Source organism: Mytilus trossulus, chromosome 3, assembly GCF_036588685.1.
Source record: "Mytilus trossulus isolate FHL-02 chromosome 3, PNRI_Mtr1.1.1.hap1, whole genome shotgun sequence".
NCBI classification, from domain to species: Eukaryota; Metazoa; Mollusca; class Bivalvia; order Mytilida; family Mytilidae; genus Mytilus; species Mytilus trossulus.
This window is the reverse complement of record NC_086375.1, coordinates 31,331,868-31,350,519: the sequence shown is the minus strand read 5'-3', so window position 1 is coordinate 31,350,519 and position 18,652 is coordinate 31,331,868. Positions and strand designations below refer to the sequence as shown.

The following is an 18,652-nucleotide window of genomic DNA, read 5'->3' as shown; positions in this document are numbered from 1 at the left end:
AAACCGTTAATATAAGGTAAACGATATTGCACTGTCGAGAATGGTGAAAACGTATGATTAAGAAAACTCAAAAGACTCAATTTAATACGTAAGGTATACATAAAAACTTGAATATTTTTGTGAAAAGGACCGTTTTTTGCATGCTCGTTTATTTGTTCTATTGTTAATATTTGCCTTATTGCAAGCCATATATATTCTTACATCGGACTCGGACTTCTTTTACGCTGAGTTTTGCTGTGCGTTAGTTAATTATACAAACACAGTATTGTATATTTTCTTTTTAATTTTGGTTCATTTATTGGAAGATTCATTACTGCTGACTAAGTACACATTTTTGTTTATGGGCATGCTCAATCACACCTCCGTGTGTTGGATGTTCTCGCTGGGTTGAATACCCGTTTCTGACCTTAAAACGGGTTTTCTGCTCTTAGGTCGGGTTGTTGTCTCTTTGACGCATTTTACGTTTCCATTCTCGATGTATGGAATTTTGTTTTGTTACTGTCAGTGTCACAGCAATTACTGCAAATACTATTTCAAGCAGTTGACCTTAAATTAAGCGTACATCTAGTTGCTTTTCACTATACACGCTATGCTTAGAAGTATAAGCTTCAAACTAGAATACAATTGTATCTGACTTGTTTTAAATGGTTGTTATAAGCATGATCTATTATATATACTTTAGACTAGTTGCGATATCATAAATTTTGTTTTTTCGCTTTCGGCATCATATCCAAAGTATAATAAACTAAAAAGATACTATATGAAAATACAAATGACCACATCCTGCTTCAGTATGAATGGAATAAAAGAATAAGGGTTTTAAAATAAACGTCTTAATTGTCAAAGTCAAAAGACCAATATTTTCTTCTTAAAGGATTTTGATTCACTTTCTAAGAGTCTTAGAAGTTTAATGGAACGAACAAGTTCCCGTAATATGACCTGATAATTAATAATAATAAACCCTTCTTTAATCCTTATCTCTTAAATAAATTAAATGTTGAACCAAATCAGATGGAAAATTTGTTTTAATCTACAAAAACGAACCATTAAATATTTATTGGTCTCATAGCATATCATTCAGTCCGTGACAACTAGGTTTTATAAGAGAAACGATTGATTTTCATTGTTTCTTTGTTAATTTGAAAAGTTATAGCATACATAAAATTTAATTCCATCATTTATTAATTATTATGCTAATGAAACTTAATTTCTGCACATTCCACATGTTACCTAGGTATCTATCATTTGTTATATTTTTTTTTCAAAGTGTGGACACAGATCAATGTAGATAAGATGTTTGACAGTGTTTTCTTCCAAAAAAATCTCTGTTTTCCCCAATAAGGTTCTATATTGAACTGTTGTGCAGAATGACAGACACTGTACCAAACACTGAAAATAACAGTGTTTTTTTTAATACTGAGTTTTATATAAAAATAAGAAAATGTGATATGACTGCCAAAGAAACAACTCCCCACATTAGACCAAGTTACACAGAAATTAGCAACTATAGGTAACCATATGGCCTGCAATAATGAGCAATGCCTTTCCCACATAGTTGCCTATATTATGCCCCGAAATAACAAACGTAAAACAGTTTCAACGAGAACACTAAACGGACTTATTTAAGTACAAAATAATAAACGAAAAACAAACGATAGTCACTGAATTACAAGGCACATAAAAAATGTTCTTTTAACTCGATAACATGTAAGTAATGTTTTATTCAAATACAGACAATCTTATTTGTTCCATCTGGATTTGAGAATTAGTGATCAAGAATGCATCTACACAAGATTTTTGCCATGCAGTTGTTGGGACTTTACATCAGTGTCGGTTTTTTTTTAAACGCGTTTAACATTTTTTGCGGCCGCATTCGAGATTCAGTTCGATACTATCTCCACCTTTTAATAGGAGACATACACCCAGATTAGTCAAACTTTTTGTCCTGTTTTTGAGCAATTTTTCCTTTTCTTTTTTAAGCTTTTAAAGTTTGTCTTATGATTTCAAAAACTTGTCATAGACGCGGCACCTCTGTAGCTATGTATACGCATTTGTTGCAGAACATTGGTACTGTTAATACTATCATTACTGATGGGTAGTTACCTTTTCTGATGGGTTTAGTACCCAAGGCATATGAACTTGTCTCTGATAGAAAATACCTATAAATAATTCGAAAGTTTGTTAACGCAATCATTCGTTGCAAGCCTCCTATTAAAGTAGGTCAACCGTAGATTAAAGATCTGATTCTCAAAGAGAAATGGCAATGTATTCCTCTGCACAAAATATAATAGATTATGGTCATTTATTACTTCATCAAATGTAACATGTTTTCTTACATTCATTTTGTTATATAACACTTGTGCACAACGATTGAAACATAATCTCATTTCTGGGTTTGTAAATTGGCAAACTTTGATTCCAAAACGTTGAATTTTAGCGAGAAGATTGACTAATCTGAAACCTCGATATCTTTGCAAGTTTTGTACATGTACCTTGTGTTATAGTTTTTTCTCGAAATCCTACTCATGCCCCTAGAGGGTGTCACCGAACAAATAGCTCAATATTTCTGTAATTAAATAATAAACTGAATAATGTTTTATTGGCTGTTTTTAATTTGTATATATAGAAGTCTATAAAAAGGACCAACCAACAAATTTACTATGTACCGGATCGTCTAGAATAGGCGATACAATGCAGATAAGGAAAAAATTATATCAGTCTAAAAATTTGCACGGTACTGATATAAGATGTTATTATACGAAAATGTTGTTATTAAATTGTGTTGACAAATATTTCGGCTCAGCAAATGGCCTTCTTCTGTGTCACATGTTTTAACAATACTGTATTGTAAAGGTTTTCATTAGTGGACAATAACGATTCTGGAGCAGAACCATGATTTTAGAAAGGAGTTAAAACTCCAGAAAACGGAATGTGTATATATCTGTCCAGCAGAGCAATGCGAAACATATTTTTTGGACAGGTTTAGGCTAAAAAAATTATAAAGATCATGAGACGAAAATGTCACATGAATATAGAATAATGATAACCAAGCACAGATGAATAGTTGTGTTGTATATATATAACTGCTTATAAGTAAAAGTATCAATGAAAATACATTTTGTACGTAAAAGTACAATGACAGTCCATAATGACTGAGAAAACAATAGTTATCAGCCAACGGAACAAATCAAATGGTACAAGCATATTCCAAAGAAAATAGTGGGTATTACCTGGTTTTATATATAGCTAGCAAAATCTAAAGTAGGACTTTGACTCCATGGGATTTTGCGATTTGCTGCGCATGTTAATGTAACAGTACGAGCGGGGATCATAAACTTGTTTTCTGCAAGTTGGTGTTGCTGTAATAGAGAATTTCTCTTTTTATTATATTGTTGTCAATTTGTCTAGAGTCGATCTAGAACGTAAATATGGAACATACGCCATTATAACAGCTTTCATTCGTTTGAGTATCGTAATTGTTATTTATAGATGTGAGTTTGTGCTTGTTGGACTTTAATTTGACTTGAGTGTTGTCATTAGAACGAAGTGAAAACATTGAGATTTGGTGCAAGTTTAACAATAAAAGCGACCAAACAGAGAGCACATGGTGAAAGGGGTAACCAAGCAATCATTTAAGAATCAACAAATCGTACATTATGCCCTCAAAAAGACTATATACGTATCCGTCTGTTTAAGTGTATTACATTTCATGTAGAGTACTCTTTGAAACTATAGTAACGAGCAGGAGATAATATTTACCAACAGGCAACTCGTCTCTGGCCTCCGATCCACGACTGGCACTAAAATTTTGATTTGGTTTATTTGCGAGCCTTCAACCCTTTTTCACTCGGTCAGTATTTTTTTCCAATTTTACTATTGTTATATTCCACGTGTATATTCATAAAATAAAATCCACTGCAGGACATCATACTCGCTACATACGTTAATAAAACATAGTGTGAAATATCAATCAAAAAAGCACTTCCTAAACGGTTTGGTATAAAAGAAAAATAATCATTCGCAGTAACTGTGTGATATTTGGCATGGTTTACTATGGCAAGCCGTTCTCGTCAAAACTATGTTTAAACCCTTTTTTCGAAAAAAATACACACTGAGATTTAAAAACCTAAAATAACACACTGAGAAATCGAAATTACACACTGAGATTTAAAAAAATAAAAAACACACACTGAGAATTTAAAATTACACACTGAGATTTTAAAAAGACACACTGAGATGAAATAAATTGAAAAACACACACTGAGAATTGTTAATTACACACTGAGATTTCAAAAATACACACTGAGATTAATATGCAAAATACTAATGAATATTCATGAGATGAATGATTCAACATATTAATATCTTGATCTCAAGAACTCTTGTCATTATACTGAAATGCGATTCCTTCAACCAACATTCGTAATAAATTTCAAGACTTAACATCGCTCATATTCATAAGTTTGTTGCCTATAATTCAGTTCATTTATACCAGTGTATCGGGATGATTTTTTTTAACTTAAAACCGTGGGTCCCTTTTCAAAAGTCTTCCAACTGTTTCCCTGGTTTCGCTAGTTAATCTTTTATATTTTTGTTACGTTGATATGCTATAATAGACACTTGGGTAAACATTTCACTGCATTCTTATGCAGATTGTTCCAATGTTTTCTTATAATTTTAATAAAGTTTTTCACCATTTGGTTATATTTTGTAATAAGAGTATTAAGTGGGTATTTTTCTTGTTGTTGTATTTCTAAAGTTTTTTTATTAATAATTTGGAACCAAATCGAAGGACTAACGAGTTCTGTCCCCTTGTTGTTTTAAGCTTGTAATAGATTCAGATCAAGTATGCTAATTAGATATGTGCGCATAAAAAGTGCGCACAAATCTCAGTGTGTAATTTTAAATTCTCAGTGAGTAATTTCAAATTCTCAGTGTGTGTTTTCAGTTTATTTGTTCTCAGTGTGTCTTTTTGAAATCTCAGTGTGTAATTTTCAATTCTCAGTGTGCGTTTTTCATTTTTGTAATCTCAGTGCGTCTTTATGAAATCTCAGTGTGTAATTTTTAATTCTCAGTGTGTAATTTTCAATTCTAAGTGTGTAATTTTCAATTCTCAGTGTGCGTTTTGAAGTTTTTAAATCTCAGTGTGCTTTGTTGTAATTCTCAGTGTGTAAATTTTTCGAAAAATGGTTTAAACATAGTTTTGACGAGAACGGCTTGCCATAGTTTACACTACTGATAAACTGACATAGAGACAAATGTAAGAAAAATAAATGCATCAAAGTTTAAAATATTTAATATTACATATTTTAACATTAATACATGTATACATATAAATATATCAATTTATATTTGAATCTGCATTACTGAATTCATACTAGTCCAACGTGTAAATAAAACATTCATCTATTTTCAATTACAGGCGCGGGAACACACTTGTACACACTCACACATACATACACTCTTAATCACACTATAGCACACATGCATCAACGAACACGTTTTTTCTATCATTCAAGCTGCACATAAATAAAATGGATTTATATTTGGATTTCCTATCCGTGAAGAGAAAATAATGAAAAATATAACAACAAAATAATGAACAATCATGAGGAACACCATTCCTCTGTCTCGGCACTATGAGTGAATATCATAATTATGCAGAACAAGCTATCATGAATGTTTTTGTTGGCTTTGCCGATTAAATGAAATGTTTTGAGGTGTTGGAGGCGACGAGGAGGTAGCTTCATTTTTCACATTAATGTTTTCGTTTATAACGTCAATTTTGGGAGAGTCTGTACTCCTTTCTGAGAGACAATCGCTATCGTCATCTTCATTGTCATTTGATTCATTTAACAAGTCACGTGATTGCAATGTGTCGTCTGTTGGTTTTGTACTGGAAGAGGTAGAGGCCGAGTCTCCTAAACGTTTGGCTGCTTCTTCTTCTCTTTTAGTTTTTCGCCATTTAGCCCGTCGATTTTTAAACCAAACCTAAAAGAAGAAAGATACATTTTATTATTTCTTCACAAATAACGAATCCAGATTAATAATTGATTGAATGACTCGAATGAAGTAGATAATTAAATGCATTGAGATCGTATCAGAAGATTAAACTATTTTAGACATAAATTTGTTTGCTTTATTTATGCGATATTGTTTTAATTGCGTTAAAAGCAAGTGAATCGTAACGATTTTTGTGATGAGAGCAAAAGATAAAAGTCTTTGTATTCTGATACAGTACGGCAGTAAATCATTATTATTTTTATGATTTAATTATTATTAAAGTTTCAGCAGCGAAGAGACACAGCCGATCTGACTGGTTTATCAGAACATCTTCGTACTACTCCCTAGAGATTTATCTACCCTTGTTTATTCAATATTTTAATGACAAATAGTTTCTAATGCTAATCAAATTAACCGTGAATTTCTATGCGTCAATATAAAACACAAAAGTACGAACTGTTTTAATTTTAAACAAAATTCGTTATATATAGGATTAGCCGTAAGCAGAATTGAATTGTGGGTACTGAGATCATAACGATCGGACATCATTTAATGTCTCCCACTAAATATTAGTTAAGCGTCAGACTCAAATCAATTTGTAGCAAAAGCAATTAAAAGGAAACATGGTTACGTGGTACGGACCACAAGATGACATTATGGACTGGTACCTAGTCCGATAAGAACAGGTGCTATTTGCAACTTCCGCCCTAAATTACTTTAATCTAATAGTGATTCACTTAAATCTGTCAACAATCAAAAGGTATTAAAGGCTTGACATCTCATCCGTGAATATTGATAATGAAAATTAATGTTTACAACAGTTTTTCAAATTTTAACAATCATTGGTACGTGCCTCCAAGGATTCTGAGCATAGTGTGCCAAACTGACTCTGATTTGAAATACAATTAAAACTTAACAAGGCAAAAAAAAACCGATACGTTAGCAACAGTAAAAGTCCCCAATTCTTTGTTTGTGAGTGAATCTTAATCCAGAAAGTTTACAGGGCGGATCCAGTAATTTTTAAAGGGGTTTCCAAACCAAGGATTGGGTTCCACTTAATGGAGCCCCCACTGGTTTAAAATATAAGGTGGACCCAAAACCTTCTCAAACGGCCACTGACAAGGGCAACAATATACATGTCCTTACCTCAACTCTTTCTTCTTTCAAATCAATTTTCATGGCAAGTTCTTCTCTTAACATAACATCAGGATAATGGGTCTTCGCGAACGTCTTCTCGAGCTCTTCTAGCTGTTCCTCGGTGAATATTGTTCTGTGACGTCTTTTACGTTTGTGACCAGCTCTTACAAAATCAGCCGGGTTTATCAAACCTGGAAGGTGTCCATATGCAGCTGAAATGATAAAAAAAAATTGATAACTTAATTTGTTTTACTCATATTTATACAATGCGCTGTAGAAATGACTGGTGATTTGAGAAAAGTTGCATGGTATGTTACCAAGACAGCTAAATATATAAATGTCTGTCTTGTTTGCTACCTTAGGGAGTCAACTATCCCGTTTGTCTTTACCTGTCATAATTTAACAAATAGGACGATACTTCACAGTAGCAGGAGGTTTAAATGTTACCCGGATAAAAAGGTATATATGTGGGATAGTTGAACATTGTTTTGGTACAATTATCCATAATAGTCGTTATGATAAAAGTTGGTTTCTTCTTTTGTATGTGACTTTGATTCATCTTGGGTGCGATGAATGGGAAATGAAGCAAGCATTTGAAGCAAGCACCAAGTTAAGAAAACTAGGATAATCGAATGCTGCTTATAGATGCACTTGTAGCAATCGTCAGGTCAAGATAGCGACACTAATCGAATGTATCGTAAACGCACTTGAAGCAAGCATCAACTTAAGTAATCTAAATAATCGAACACATCTTAAATGCATTTGAAGTAAGCTTCACGTCAAGGAAAGTCGACTCTGTGATGAAATATAAACAGACAGACACTAAGGATACAATTACATTATGTTTTTAAGAAACAGTCTCATGATAAAAGATAGCATCAGAATTTCGGGAATTACATTATGAAATATGAAGTAATTTGTGATCTATTGCTAGTTATTTCTCGAATTAATAACCAATTATCTGTAATAATCCCCCCCAAATATTGATATTCAAATTGATTCAATCATTTTATTAACATTAAAAACGAACATCAAACGAATAAAAAAGGTTATTAATATAATATTTTAATCCAATAAAAAGGGTTGGTGTTGGCCTAAATGTAAAACAAACATTATTGCTTATATGAAATAATCGTGTTTATCCGTTAAAACGCTATATAGGAAAATTATTTAATTTTCTAAAGAGTATACATTTTTCTAGTGGGATAATCCGTATTATAATCAAAAGTCATAGATAATCCGGACTAGTGTTAGCGAAGCTGTATCAATAATATTGTTTATCTAGCTGTAGTGGAACTCTTTAAAGTTTTATACTTCATTAATTAATCTTTATAAGATCGTTTGCGATTTGTCTTAATTATAATCCAATTAATAAATATAACTCGATATCAGATTAGAAAAAAATGATGCATCAATATGTCTTTTATGTTTTTCAATCCGGGCATTCTTGGAATTAAATTGAAATGAATCTTTTCATGAAGATCTATCTTTCCTTTTCTCCAATGTCAGAATTCAGTATTACGTTTCCAAGACATTATTTGATATTTGATACAATATTTGATATTAATATTAATAATGAAAATTAATTATAATTATTATTATTATTATTATTATTATTATTATTATTATTATTATTATTATTTATTATTATTATTTATTATTATTATTAAATTTGATTTAGATAGATATTGAATTTCATAGAATATGCTGGCATCTTTTAAAAAAGCTGAGGGCAGTACATGAACATTTCACTTTCAACAATATTTTTATTATTTTATTACATGACAGAAAACATTTCCCTGTCACCTTATCTTTTAATTCCCCGTGGTCTTTTTGTCACAAATTGAGGATGTAAATTTATTTGGAATGGGTTAATTTGCACCTTATCCTTCAGAAAACTACGTCTTTGATACGAAACCTAAAACTAGCTTTACATTATAGGGACATACAAATCCTTGATACGAAACCTAAAACTAGCTTTACATTATAGGGACAGACAAATCCATACAAGTTTTGATTTGATATAAAACACATTAGTTGTTTGAAACTTGAGTCGACGACAATTCTACAAAATTGACTTTATAAAACGAATTAACTCCATAAATCATGTAAAACCATCCGAAGTTAGATTTTAGAGGAATTCTTTAGCATATAATGTTCCTTGGTTATTTTACTATACTGTCTAGGTCTTCTAGACATATATATGGAAATTGGCTATCCTATGAAGTTGCTAAATCAATTTTCTTAATTTGTTCCACAATGTATTTTAACTTAAAATTTTTAAGCGATCGGTCAGCTACTTGTAGTCAGCTAGTCGTTTTTTCAAGGCCACAATCAGTCACTTAAGTACACATATGAATTATATAAAAAAAAAATGTCCTAATTTTGACAACCTTAACCGACTTGTTCTCTTTAAACAAAATTGTCTGTATCATTTCTTGAAACATACCAAAAAGAAAGAAAGCAAAATGACGACATAAAATGAAAATAAAGATGAAATATGTAAAATCGATAATACATGTATCCGCATCATATTAGAAAAGAGGGATATGGGATATCCATCCATGACACAGTCAGTACATACACAGCAAAAAAAACCACAAACAGTAAAAGAACCGCGATTAAGTTGTCTTTTGCAATATATTTAAAACTTGAAAAAAAAAGTCGGAAACAAAAGTTATTGATAACGACATGGCAAAATAAATCAGACAAATGACTGTAAAAGACAAACGCGTTCACAAAACACTACAAAGACAGCTAAAGACTGGGTAACATTAAACCAAACACATACCAAAAAAAAACACAAACTCACCAAAAATTAAACAAAATATGGCTTTTAGTAATGTTAAAATGATGTTAAACTCATCAAGGATAAAATTCTCTCATAGCTGTCAATAAAATGGCTAATGCTTTTTATTTTTGAATGTTTTTTTTTTTATATTTTGTTTATATATTCGATGTACTATTACTTGATGCTTCAAAAATGAATCTTGAATCTTGATATCTTTTCTGTAGTATCATTGTGCCATGATAACAAGCGAAGACAGCACAGTTGAAATCGAAACAAGACTAAGTAAATTAAGCAAATTATGTCCATAAAGGAAATATTTTTTAACCTTACGACAACTTTATAAACTAGGAAGTTCTACTTACCAAATATATCATGAGGTGTTGGTGGTAGACTTGGATATGGAAAGTACGGTCTAGGTGCAAGTAATGGTCTCGGTGCCAGGATGTTATCTATGCTGAATAATGAACTATTCCCTGCCGCTGCTGCAGCCGCCGCTGATAAAATACCATTGTGGTAACTTTTGATCTGTTCGGGGCTGTAGTAATATGGTAAATGATGCATCTTCAAAATGTTCCCTTTTTGCAATATAAGTCACTTTTAAAATGTTCTCTTTTTAATATAAGTCACTTCAAAACGTTCTTTTTTTTAAATAAAAGTCAACTCCAACTATATTAAATTCACTAATTCAGCGTTCACAATTTTTGTCGTCCTTATGTTAATAAAGCTGAATTTTAAATAAATTGAAGAATAATGATAAACCGTGGAATCCTGTCCATTAACTAAAAAAACATCACACTTTCCCTTATTTAGATAATCTTAAACTCGTTAAATCACTTTCAACTATTGTCCAAGTTATGATTGATTGGCGGTTTTTGGCCAATGAAATGTGTTGAATATTCTTTGAAAACGCCTACTTTGTTACAATAAACAGAAATTTGTGTCTTTTGGGCATACTGTTACTCAAGAGAAACCGTAAAAAATTATTGATGTATAACGGTGTTGATTTTATCATAAAATGTTACATAGAATTTATTTCATGTCATTAGTATATAATTTCACGCATTTATTTTTTTTTAACAAAATTTTAATAAAATATAAACTAAAGGAAAGTTAAGCAATTAAAATGTAACATTTTTTGTTTTTATCTCAAACGTTGCAAATCAACACACAATAAAAGAAATTGCGAGTGCCATTAATTTTACTCGAATGAGTTAATTATATACAATTTGATATGAAATTATAGCTAAAACTGAAATGTTAGATCCGCTCTTGATAAAGTTATCTCAAGGAACCTTATTACCATTGAGCGGATTGGCGGTAAAATATATCAAAACACACGTGAAATAAATTTGAACTTTCTCTTGATTTTGCCACAATAGTGAACGGGTTCAGACTGAAAACTTCGAGTGAATATAAATGATAATTCACTATATTATTAATAATTATAACAGTAAAACAAAATACCAAAAGAAATAAATAAACAAGCAAATTACTGTAGCAAAAATAATTTACGACATGAAATACTTGGACAATTCCGTGATTGTTTCCTTTTTCTTTGAATAGTACAATGTCGGACATAAACTCATCATAAATACAAGAATTGAAATTTTGTATTTGCACTAGACTCGCGTTTCGTACCAAAATTATCACTAATGCCGCTCGAATAAAATAAAAGTTTAAAAGGCTAAAAAAAGTACTCGGTTGAAGAGCATTGAGAGCCTAATTAGTATACCGTAAATGAATATGTTTAAAAGAACAGCACTATAATATGGCTCTTATCGTCCTAATGTGTATAATATATTGTTACATTATGTATTTCTTCCTCCTGTAATTCTTTCATATTGAACAGTAAAATCTTGTACACATTTCTGTTCTTTTGTAATCTTTTGAAATACCAATGCTACACAACACTCTTTATTTGGAAGACCATATAAAAAAGAAGATGTGGTATGAATGCCAATGAGACAACTCTCCACAAGAGACCAAAAGGGCACAGAAATTAACAACTATATATAGGTCACCGTACGCCTTCAACAATGAGCAAACCCCATACCGCACAGTCAGCTATAAAAGGCCCCGAAATGACAATGTAAAACAATTCAAACGAGAAAAATAACGGCCTTATTTATATAAAAAAATAATGCTTGTTTCATTGCAATTTTTTTGTTGTTGTTGTAGAAAAGCTTTAGTATGGAAAATTAGTTTAAAAATGCAATTTTCATTTTGCAAAAAATATATAAAAAAGATATTTTTTACAAGGTCGTTTATATCTAAACAATACAACATAAAAATTTGAAAAGAATGTAGGACAATTTAAATACAAGGGTTGCTAGATGCATTGATTTTTTCATATCATCAAAGATCCTTAAATATAATATCCTTGCAATACACAACACTGTTTTAAGACGAAGACATGCAAATCAGTGTGGAAGAAGAATAAAATTATCTTGGTTTGGGGCCCTTTATAGCATGCTGTTCGGTGTGAGCCAAGGCTCCATGTTCAAGAACATACATGACCTTTAATGGTTTACTTTTAAATAATGTGACTTGGATGTAGAGTTGTCTCATTGGCATTCATACCACATCTTTTTATATCTATTGGTTTATACTAGCTGTCAGCATCTGCGAGTAGTCTCAGTTCTGTACTTGTGTCTTTTTCGTTGTGAGGGAACAAGTACAAATCCCCTGCCACAGTCTGTGCGTTTGTTAGATATTTTTCTACTTTGTATCGATTAGAAGACTTTAGCCCTTCTTTCATATAGTGTACTGCTACACCACTGTACCAGGTTAGGCGAGTGTTGGCGCCTTGCAACATGTTTAACCCCGCCAGATTCTGTATATTTGCCTGTCCCAAGGCAGGAGCCTGTATTTCAGTGGTTGTTCGTTGGGTCATGTCAGTCATGTTTTTTCATGAAATTGTTTTGTAAAGCGTTATATAGTGTTATTTGAATTGTTTCATATTTGTTTTTATCATCAATGCATTTTATCATCAACTATATATGGTATATGGAATTGTCTCATTGTTGAAGGTCGAACGGTTGTCTTTAAGTGATTACATCCACTTCGTTTTAACTTTGGTGAATACATATCGTTATTTCATTGGCAATCATATACCACATCTTATAAGTTATTTGCTTACCTTTCATGAGCTCTTGAGATCACATTCAGTTTTTGGTGGGGTTCGTGTTGCTCAGTCTTTGTTTTTCCGTATGTTGTGCTTTGTAAATTTTATTGTTTGTCTGATTGTCTTTTTCTTTTTTAGCAATGACTTTGTCAGTTTATTTTCGACTTATGAGTTCAAATGTTCTCCTGTTATCTTTCGCCTCCAATAGTCATGTTGGCAATCATACCACAAATAAGTGCATATTCTTAAAAAAATCTGTATGGCTATTACTTTTTCCAAAAGCAACATTTACTTTGCTTTGTCAAAAATAAAATAAGAAGATATGGTATGAATTCCAATGAGTCTACTATCTAATAGAGTCAAAAAGGAGACTACTATCTGAAAGAGTCTAAAAAAGAAGACTATCAGTCCTTGTACGGCCTTCAACGATGAGCACTATCGAAATAGTAAATTCAGTAATAAATGCACCAAAAATGACAAAATTAAAAAAAAATCCAACGCTTAATTTATGAGGAAACAGAAGTTTAATGACAGTCAACCAATTGCAACTCATAATGGCGTCCGTAAAATATTTGATCGGCTAATTTCATTAGGTACAATATAACTTGCCTGTCAGCAGCAACACCTAAAAACGGAAATCATGAAACGCATACTAGTACTCTGGAATATCGTAACAATTGGCAAATACATACTCCATATGAAGGTGCTGCTTGAACGTTGCTGCATGGAAATAGAAAGTTCACAAATTCAATTGGGAGGCTGACATCATCTGTATTGTCGTAAAGTTTTGATCTCATCCGATCCATAATGCCAACTACTAGTATTATAGATATACATCAAGAAATGATGATGTCTAAACTGTATCTGTTGAGTCCTTTATTTCAAGTTCAATGGGACAGACGCGTTAAACATAGTCAGCAAACAGTTTGAATTATTTAGGGGAAACATAATTTTGTTAGCGGAACGTGAAGTTAAGCAATAAAGCTAGCTGCTTTTAATGCTTCCTCAATACCTCATAAATGAAGTCGGCCATATATCCTAGGAATACATTCTAGAAAATTTCTTATTTAAATTGTTTAAAACGTTTTTTGGTTTCTTGAACAAATAATGTGAGTATATAGAGGATTACACATAAACAATATATTTATTAATCATAATTAAAATCATTATGGAAAACGAGTCGTAATAAAAAGAAATCCAAAAGAAGACGCCATTTTTTTTTTGAATGATAATAATAAACTTCATCAGGTGCTCCTGTATCAAAAGTTTTTGTGACCGACATTTTCTGAAAGTTTTCAGGGAATGCGCATGTATCCACGAATATTGTACCGTTTAGTTTGGTCACTCGTAATAATTCGATACTTTGTCGATGATATCTCGTGTCTTAGCTCCTACCCTTTGTTCGTCTTTTTCTAATTTCTAGCTTATATAATTAACATTTGTCTAGTGTTTATTTTGGTTAGTACTCTATAATATCAGGATTATAGACAAACTTTATGTGAATGCTTTTATTCTCACCAAATGATTTAAAATACAAAAGTAAACATTGGGTAAACAAATTCGATTTCGCTGGTAGGTAGTTCATTTGTTCTTGATGTAGAGTCCATTAATTTTCACTGATTTCCGACAAATTCTATTGAATTTGGACACCTTGTGTAATAAATTGTCTATAATAGTAAAATTAGAGAGATTTATAACAACAAAAGATTTCTAATCCTTTCACACTGAAGGCGCTAAACAAACCTTTTAACAGCGATTGGCATAGATACTTTACTTGTGTACACCTTTAGGCATTAGAGTAGAAATATTCCGGCAATGTTTGCTGAAGGATCCCGCTATAATCCGTCCAGTCAATTACACAGCTCACTTGAAATGGACAACCGCGTGAGGCAGATCTCAGTATGGCAACATCTTGACGTTTTTGTACACCGCGGAAAAAACAAAAAAGCTTTAATAAGAAAAATGCAATGACAGGAACGGGCTCGTGACAATTTGTGAGAGGCAATTTCAAGCAAAAGCGAATAAAGGGTCCTAAGAAAGAATAGGGGTTGGGAAAGGGAGGGGATAATTGTCTACATGGTAAAAAAAAAACGTCGAGCGCAATGAAAAAATAAATGATTATCTTATGCAAATATATATATATATATATACAACTCGTCTAAACATCAACCCAACAATGTTAGATCTGTCAATTTGCTTTCGCAAATTTTTGGTTCTTCCCTCGCCGGGATTCGAACCCATGCTACTGTGATATCGTGACACCAAATCGCCTGCACTGCAGCCGTCCCGCTAGACCACACGACCACCTGGGCTCTCAAAAAAAGAGCTTTCGGTGGCCATATGTTACCTTTCCACGTCAGTTTTAATCTAGCGGCGTACTACAGTACATGATATATAAGGCATGAAGATGTTATTGTTACAGATCAGCTAAATTATCTATAGTAAAGGATCCTACAAATTAATGTAAGATACAGTCACAGAAAATAATTATATTCATAAGTACGTCTGAGTCAGTGACAACCCTACAACAGATGTATCCATCGGATCGCCATCAATGATGGTGATACATGGCTGTGTACATAATGTATATACAACTCGTCTAAACATCAACATATATATATATATAGCATGGGTTCGAATCCCGGCGAGGGAAGAAAAAAAAAATTGCGAAAGCAAATTTACAGATCTAACATTGTTGGGTTGATGTTTAGACGAGTTATATATACATAATGTACACAGCCAGGTATCACCATCATTGATGGCGATCCGATGGATACATCTGTTGTAGCTTTCGGTGGCCGTGTGTTACCTTTCCTCGTCAGTTTTAATCTAGCGTCGTACTACAGTACATGATATATAAGGCATGGAGATGTTATTGTTACAGATCAGCTCAATTATCTATAGTAAAGGATCCTACAAATTAATGTAAGATACAGTCACAGAAAATAATTATATTTATAAGTACGTCTGAGTCAGTGACAACTCATATTTATAAGTACGTCTGAGTTTGCAGTGACTACTCTACAACAGATTTGTCCATTGGATCACAAGCAATGATGGTGATACATGGCTGTGTATTTCATGTATATACAACTCGTCTAAACATCAACCCAACAATGTTAGATCTGTAAATTTGCTTTCCACGAAACCTTTTGATAGTAGGGTTTGTTTTTTGTTGAAGCCCGTATGTTGACTTGTAGTTTTTCACATCTTTAGTTGATATTTTCCAAGTCATGAAAATCAAATCACATCACCATTAAATTTTTTAAAATAATAAGTCTCTTTTCTCGAATGCAGTGAAGCAGGATAATTTGGAAATGTTTCGGTTGAAAAAAAAAATCAAATTCCCCCTTTTTTTTTTTTATTTCTCTGTAGATTAGGAAGTTTGATTGTTTATATTTTTATTGGTCACAAAGCTATGGCAATAAAATATATATACCACGAACTATTCGATGATCACATATTTTGATAAAGTACTTAATCTGATTAGAAAATAGGTAAACCAATTAATAACAGCTCGTACCTTTGATGTGGTATACTAATGGATTATTTGATATAATCAGATAAGATGCTATCATAGCATGTACAGTCCGGGATTCTAGTATTTAATTAATAAAAATATATATATTTATACTTTTATTGAATTAACAGTTAGTTAGAGCATAATCGTGTCTAAAGAATTATACTTAATGACAGACGACAAATCTATATGTATCAGAGATTCAGTAATAAGATGGCCAGTTAAGTTTTAGGAAAATTATGATATGAGTTGTGTTGTTATTGAAAATTAATTTTAAAATAATCAATCAAAAATAAAATAAGGCCATAATCAGAAAGAAAAAAAAATCGGACATAAATATGTTTTAGTTTAGCGTAATTTAAAAAGATTGAGGCAATTATATATAATTTTTTTAAGAAATGATGCGTAACGTCCAGTGGCAAATAGTTCATGCAAGTTCAGGACGACAACAACTTGCATAAGATTCCAGTGGCAATTATTTCATGCACGTTCAAAACAGCTACAACGTCATGGACGTTTTTGGAATACATTAAATATTTATTTCAAAGATTTGAAAGGTATTGCATTACATATGAAGAGCAGTTTTTAGTTTTAAAAGTAGACAGTGAAATCATAATACGACTGTAAAACCACTATCGAAGGTGGCAGCTCTTAAAAAACAGTGTACTGTTATTCTTTAGCTACTAAGTATTTCTTTTCCGATTGTATTTTTTTCTATAAACGTAGGAAAATAACAATCGAATTGTAGCCATGCGTCATATGATATTCAATTTTATGAAAACAGGCCATATAAATGTGTGTGGTTGGACTGATCTACTCGATTTCATATAAAAACAACAACTTAAAGGTTGGGACTGTAAGATGATCCGCTATCTTATCATCTTACGTACACCAAGATTATTTATCTCTTCACTAAACCAGATAATTCTCTGACTCTGTATCAGACGGACCCATTGTAATGTGACGACCCTGCCCATTACATGTACCCGTCTCTGTTTGTCCAGTAATCCTGTAGGCTGTTTATCCAATTAATTTCTAATCATGGTCATCTCATTATCACTGTGTCGATTTTCACGCATATTAGAATTACTATTGTTGGTCAGTTTTAGTTTACATACCTTTGGTCATCTGTTTGGGACAACAGTATATGTACACCTTTATGATTGAAAAGTTTTTTCGACCATTATCCATCTTAAAATGGCCAATCTCATCATTTTATAATTATTTTTTAATTTTTGCAGTTAATAGTTATTTTCAGTTTGGCCCCATCTTATCTAACTTTAATAATGCACCCAAAATGAGTATACGAGTGTACACAACAGCAGACATTTGTATGTACATCTTTATGGGGTTATAAGTATATCCATCTTAAAAGCGTAAAACTCGTTATTCTATGATAAGTTCATAAACCAGGCAATCTGGCTAAGAAAATATCCGACAGAAACACTACACAGAACACTGAAGACTGGCGCTGAATTCATATACTCTGGAAAAGTAACCTGCTCCAGATGCCGCTCCTGTCATGCTGGTCACAAAAAAACACACGCGATTACAAGTCTCTCTCAATGACGACAATGTATATTAAAAACGTGTTAATTTACTCATTTTATAGAGATATAGTGTAAATGTCGAATGTATATACACCGAAAGCAACCAAAAAAAACCAACAACAACCCCGGAATATGTATATAGGTATATAAGCATTCTTGAACAATAGACAAGTGTACTGTCGAAGTTTAATATGCAAGACATTTTATAATAGTCAATCGCCCTTATAAATGTTAGTGCAGCTGTCCTTTGGAGCAAATTTATTTTGTATCTTTTTACTAAAATCATTAAGTGACCCGTAAACTGATTACTTATCAACATAAGTTGTATTATATTTTAGGACCAATAATTATCTGTGCTAATCTTTGTTCTCCATTTTGAAATCTGTCAGAGACCACGTGAACATTTTCATAAAGTAATGTGATGTTTTCGTCTCATATCAATTAGTTTATTATTATGTTCCTTTTATGTGTATTAAATGAAAAGTAAAATGCATTAAGAAATAAAAAAATAAGTTTAAGGCGAATTT

The 18,652-nt window shown here is 32.0% G+C and overlaps 1 protein-coding gene across 1 annotated transcript; it reads right to left on the bottom strand.

The window, feature by feature from the left end:
* Positions 1–5,278: 5,278 nt before the first annotated feature.
* On the bottom strand, positions 5,279–10,739 carry LOC134711236 (homeobox protein goosecoid-like). The gene is made up of 3 exons (XM_063571719.1): positions 10,294–10,739; positions 7,150–7,352; positions 5,279–5,991 (listed from the first exon to the last, which is right to left on the bottom strand). The coding sequence occupies exons 1-3, from the start codon at positions 10,490–10,492 to the stop codon at positions 5,674–5,676; spliced, it is 720 nt and encodes a 239-aa protein (XP_063427789.1). The 5' UTR covers positions 10,493–10,739; the 3' UTR covers positions 5,279–5,673.
* Between the last annotated feature and the right edge of the window lie 7,913 nt (positions 10,740–18,652).

Excerpts from the sequence above, each read along its gene's own strand:
- LOC134711236 (XM_063571719.1), bottom strand. The coding sequence starts at position 10,492 with ATGCATCATTTACCATATTACTACAGCCCCGAACAGATCAAAAGTTAC. Across the intron at positions 7,353-10,293 it reads AACACCTCATGATATATTTG|CTGCATATGGACACCTTCCA; the intron begins GTAAGTAGAACT and ends TTATCATTTCAG. Across the intron at positions 5,992-7,149 it reads TGAAAGAAGAAAGAGTTGAG|GTTTGGTTTAAAAATCGACG; the intron begins GTAAGGACATGT and ends TTCTTCTTTTAG.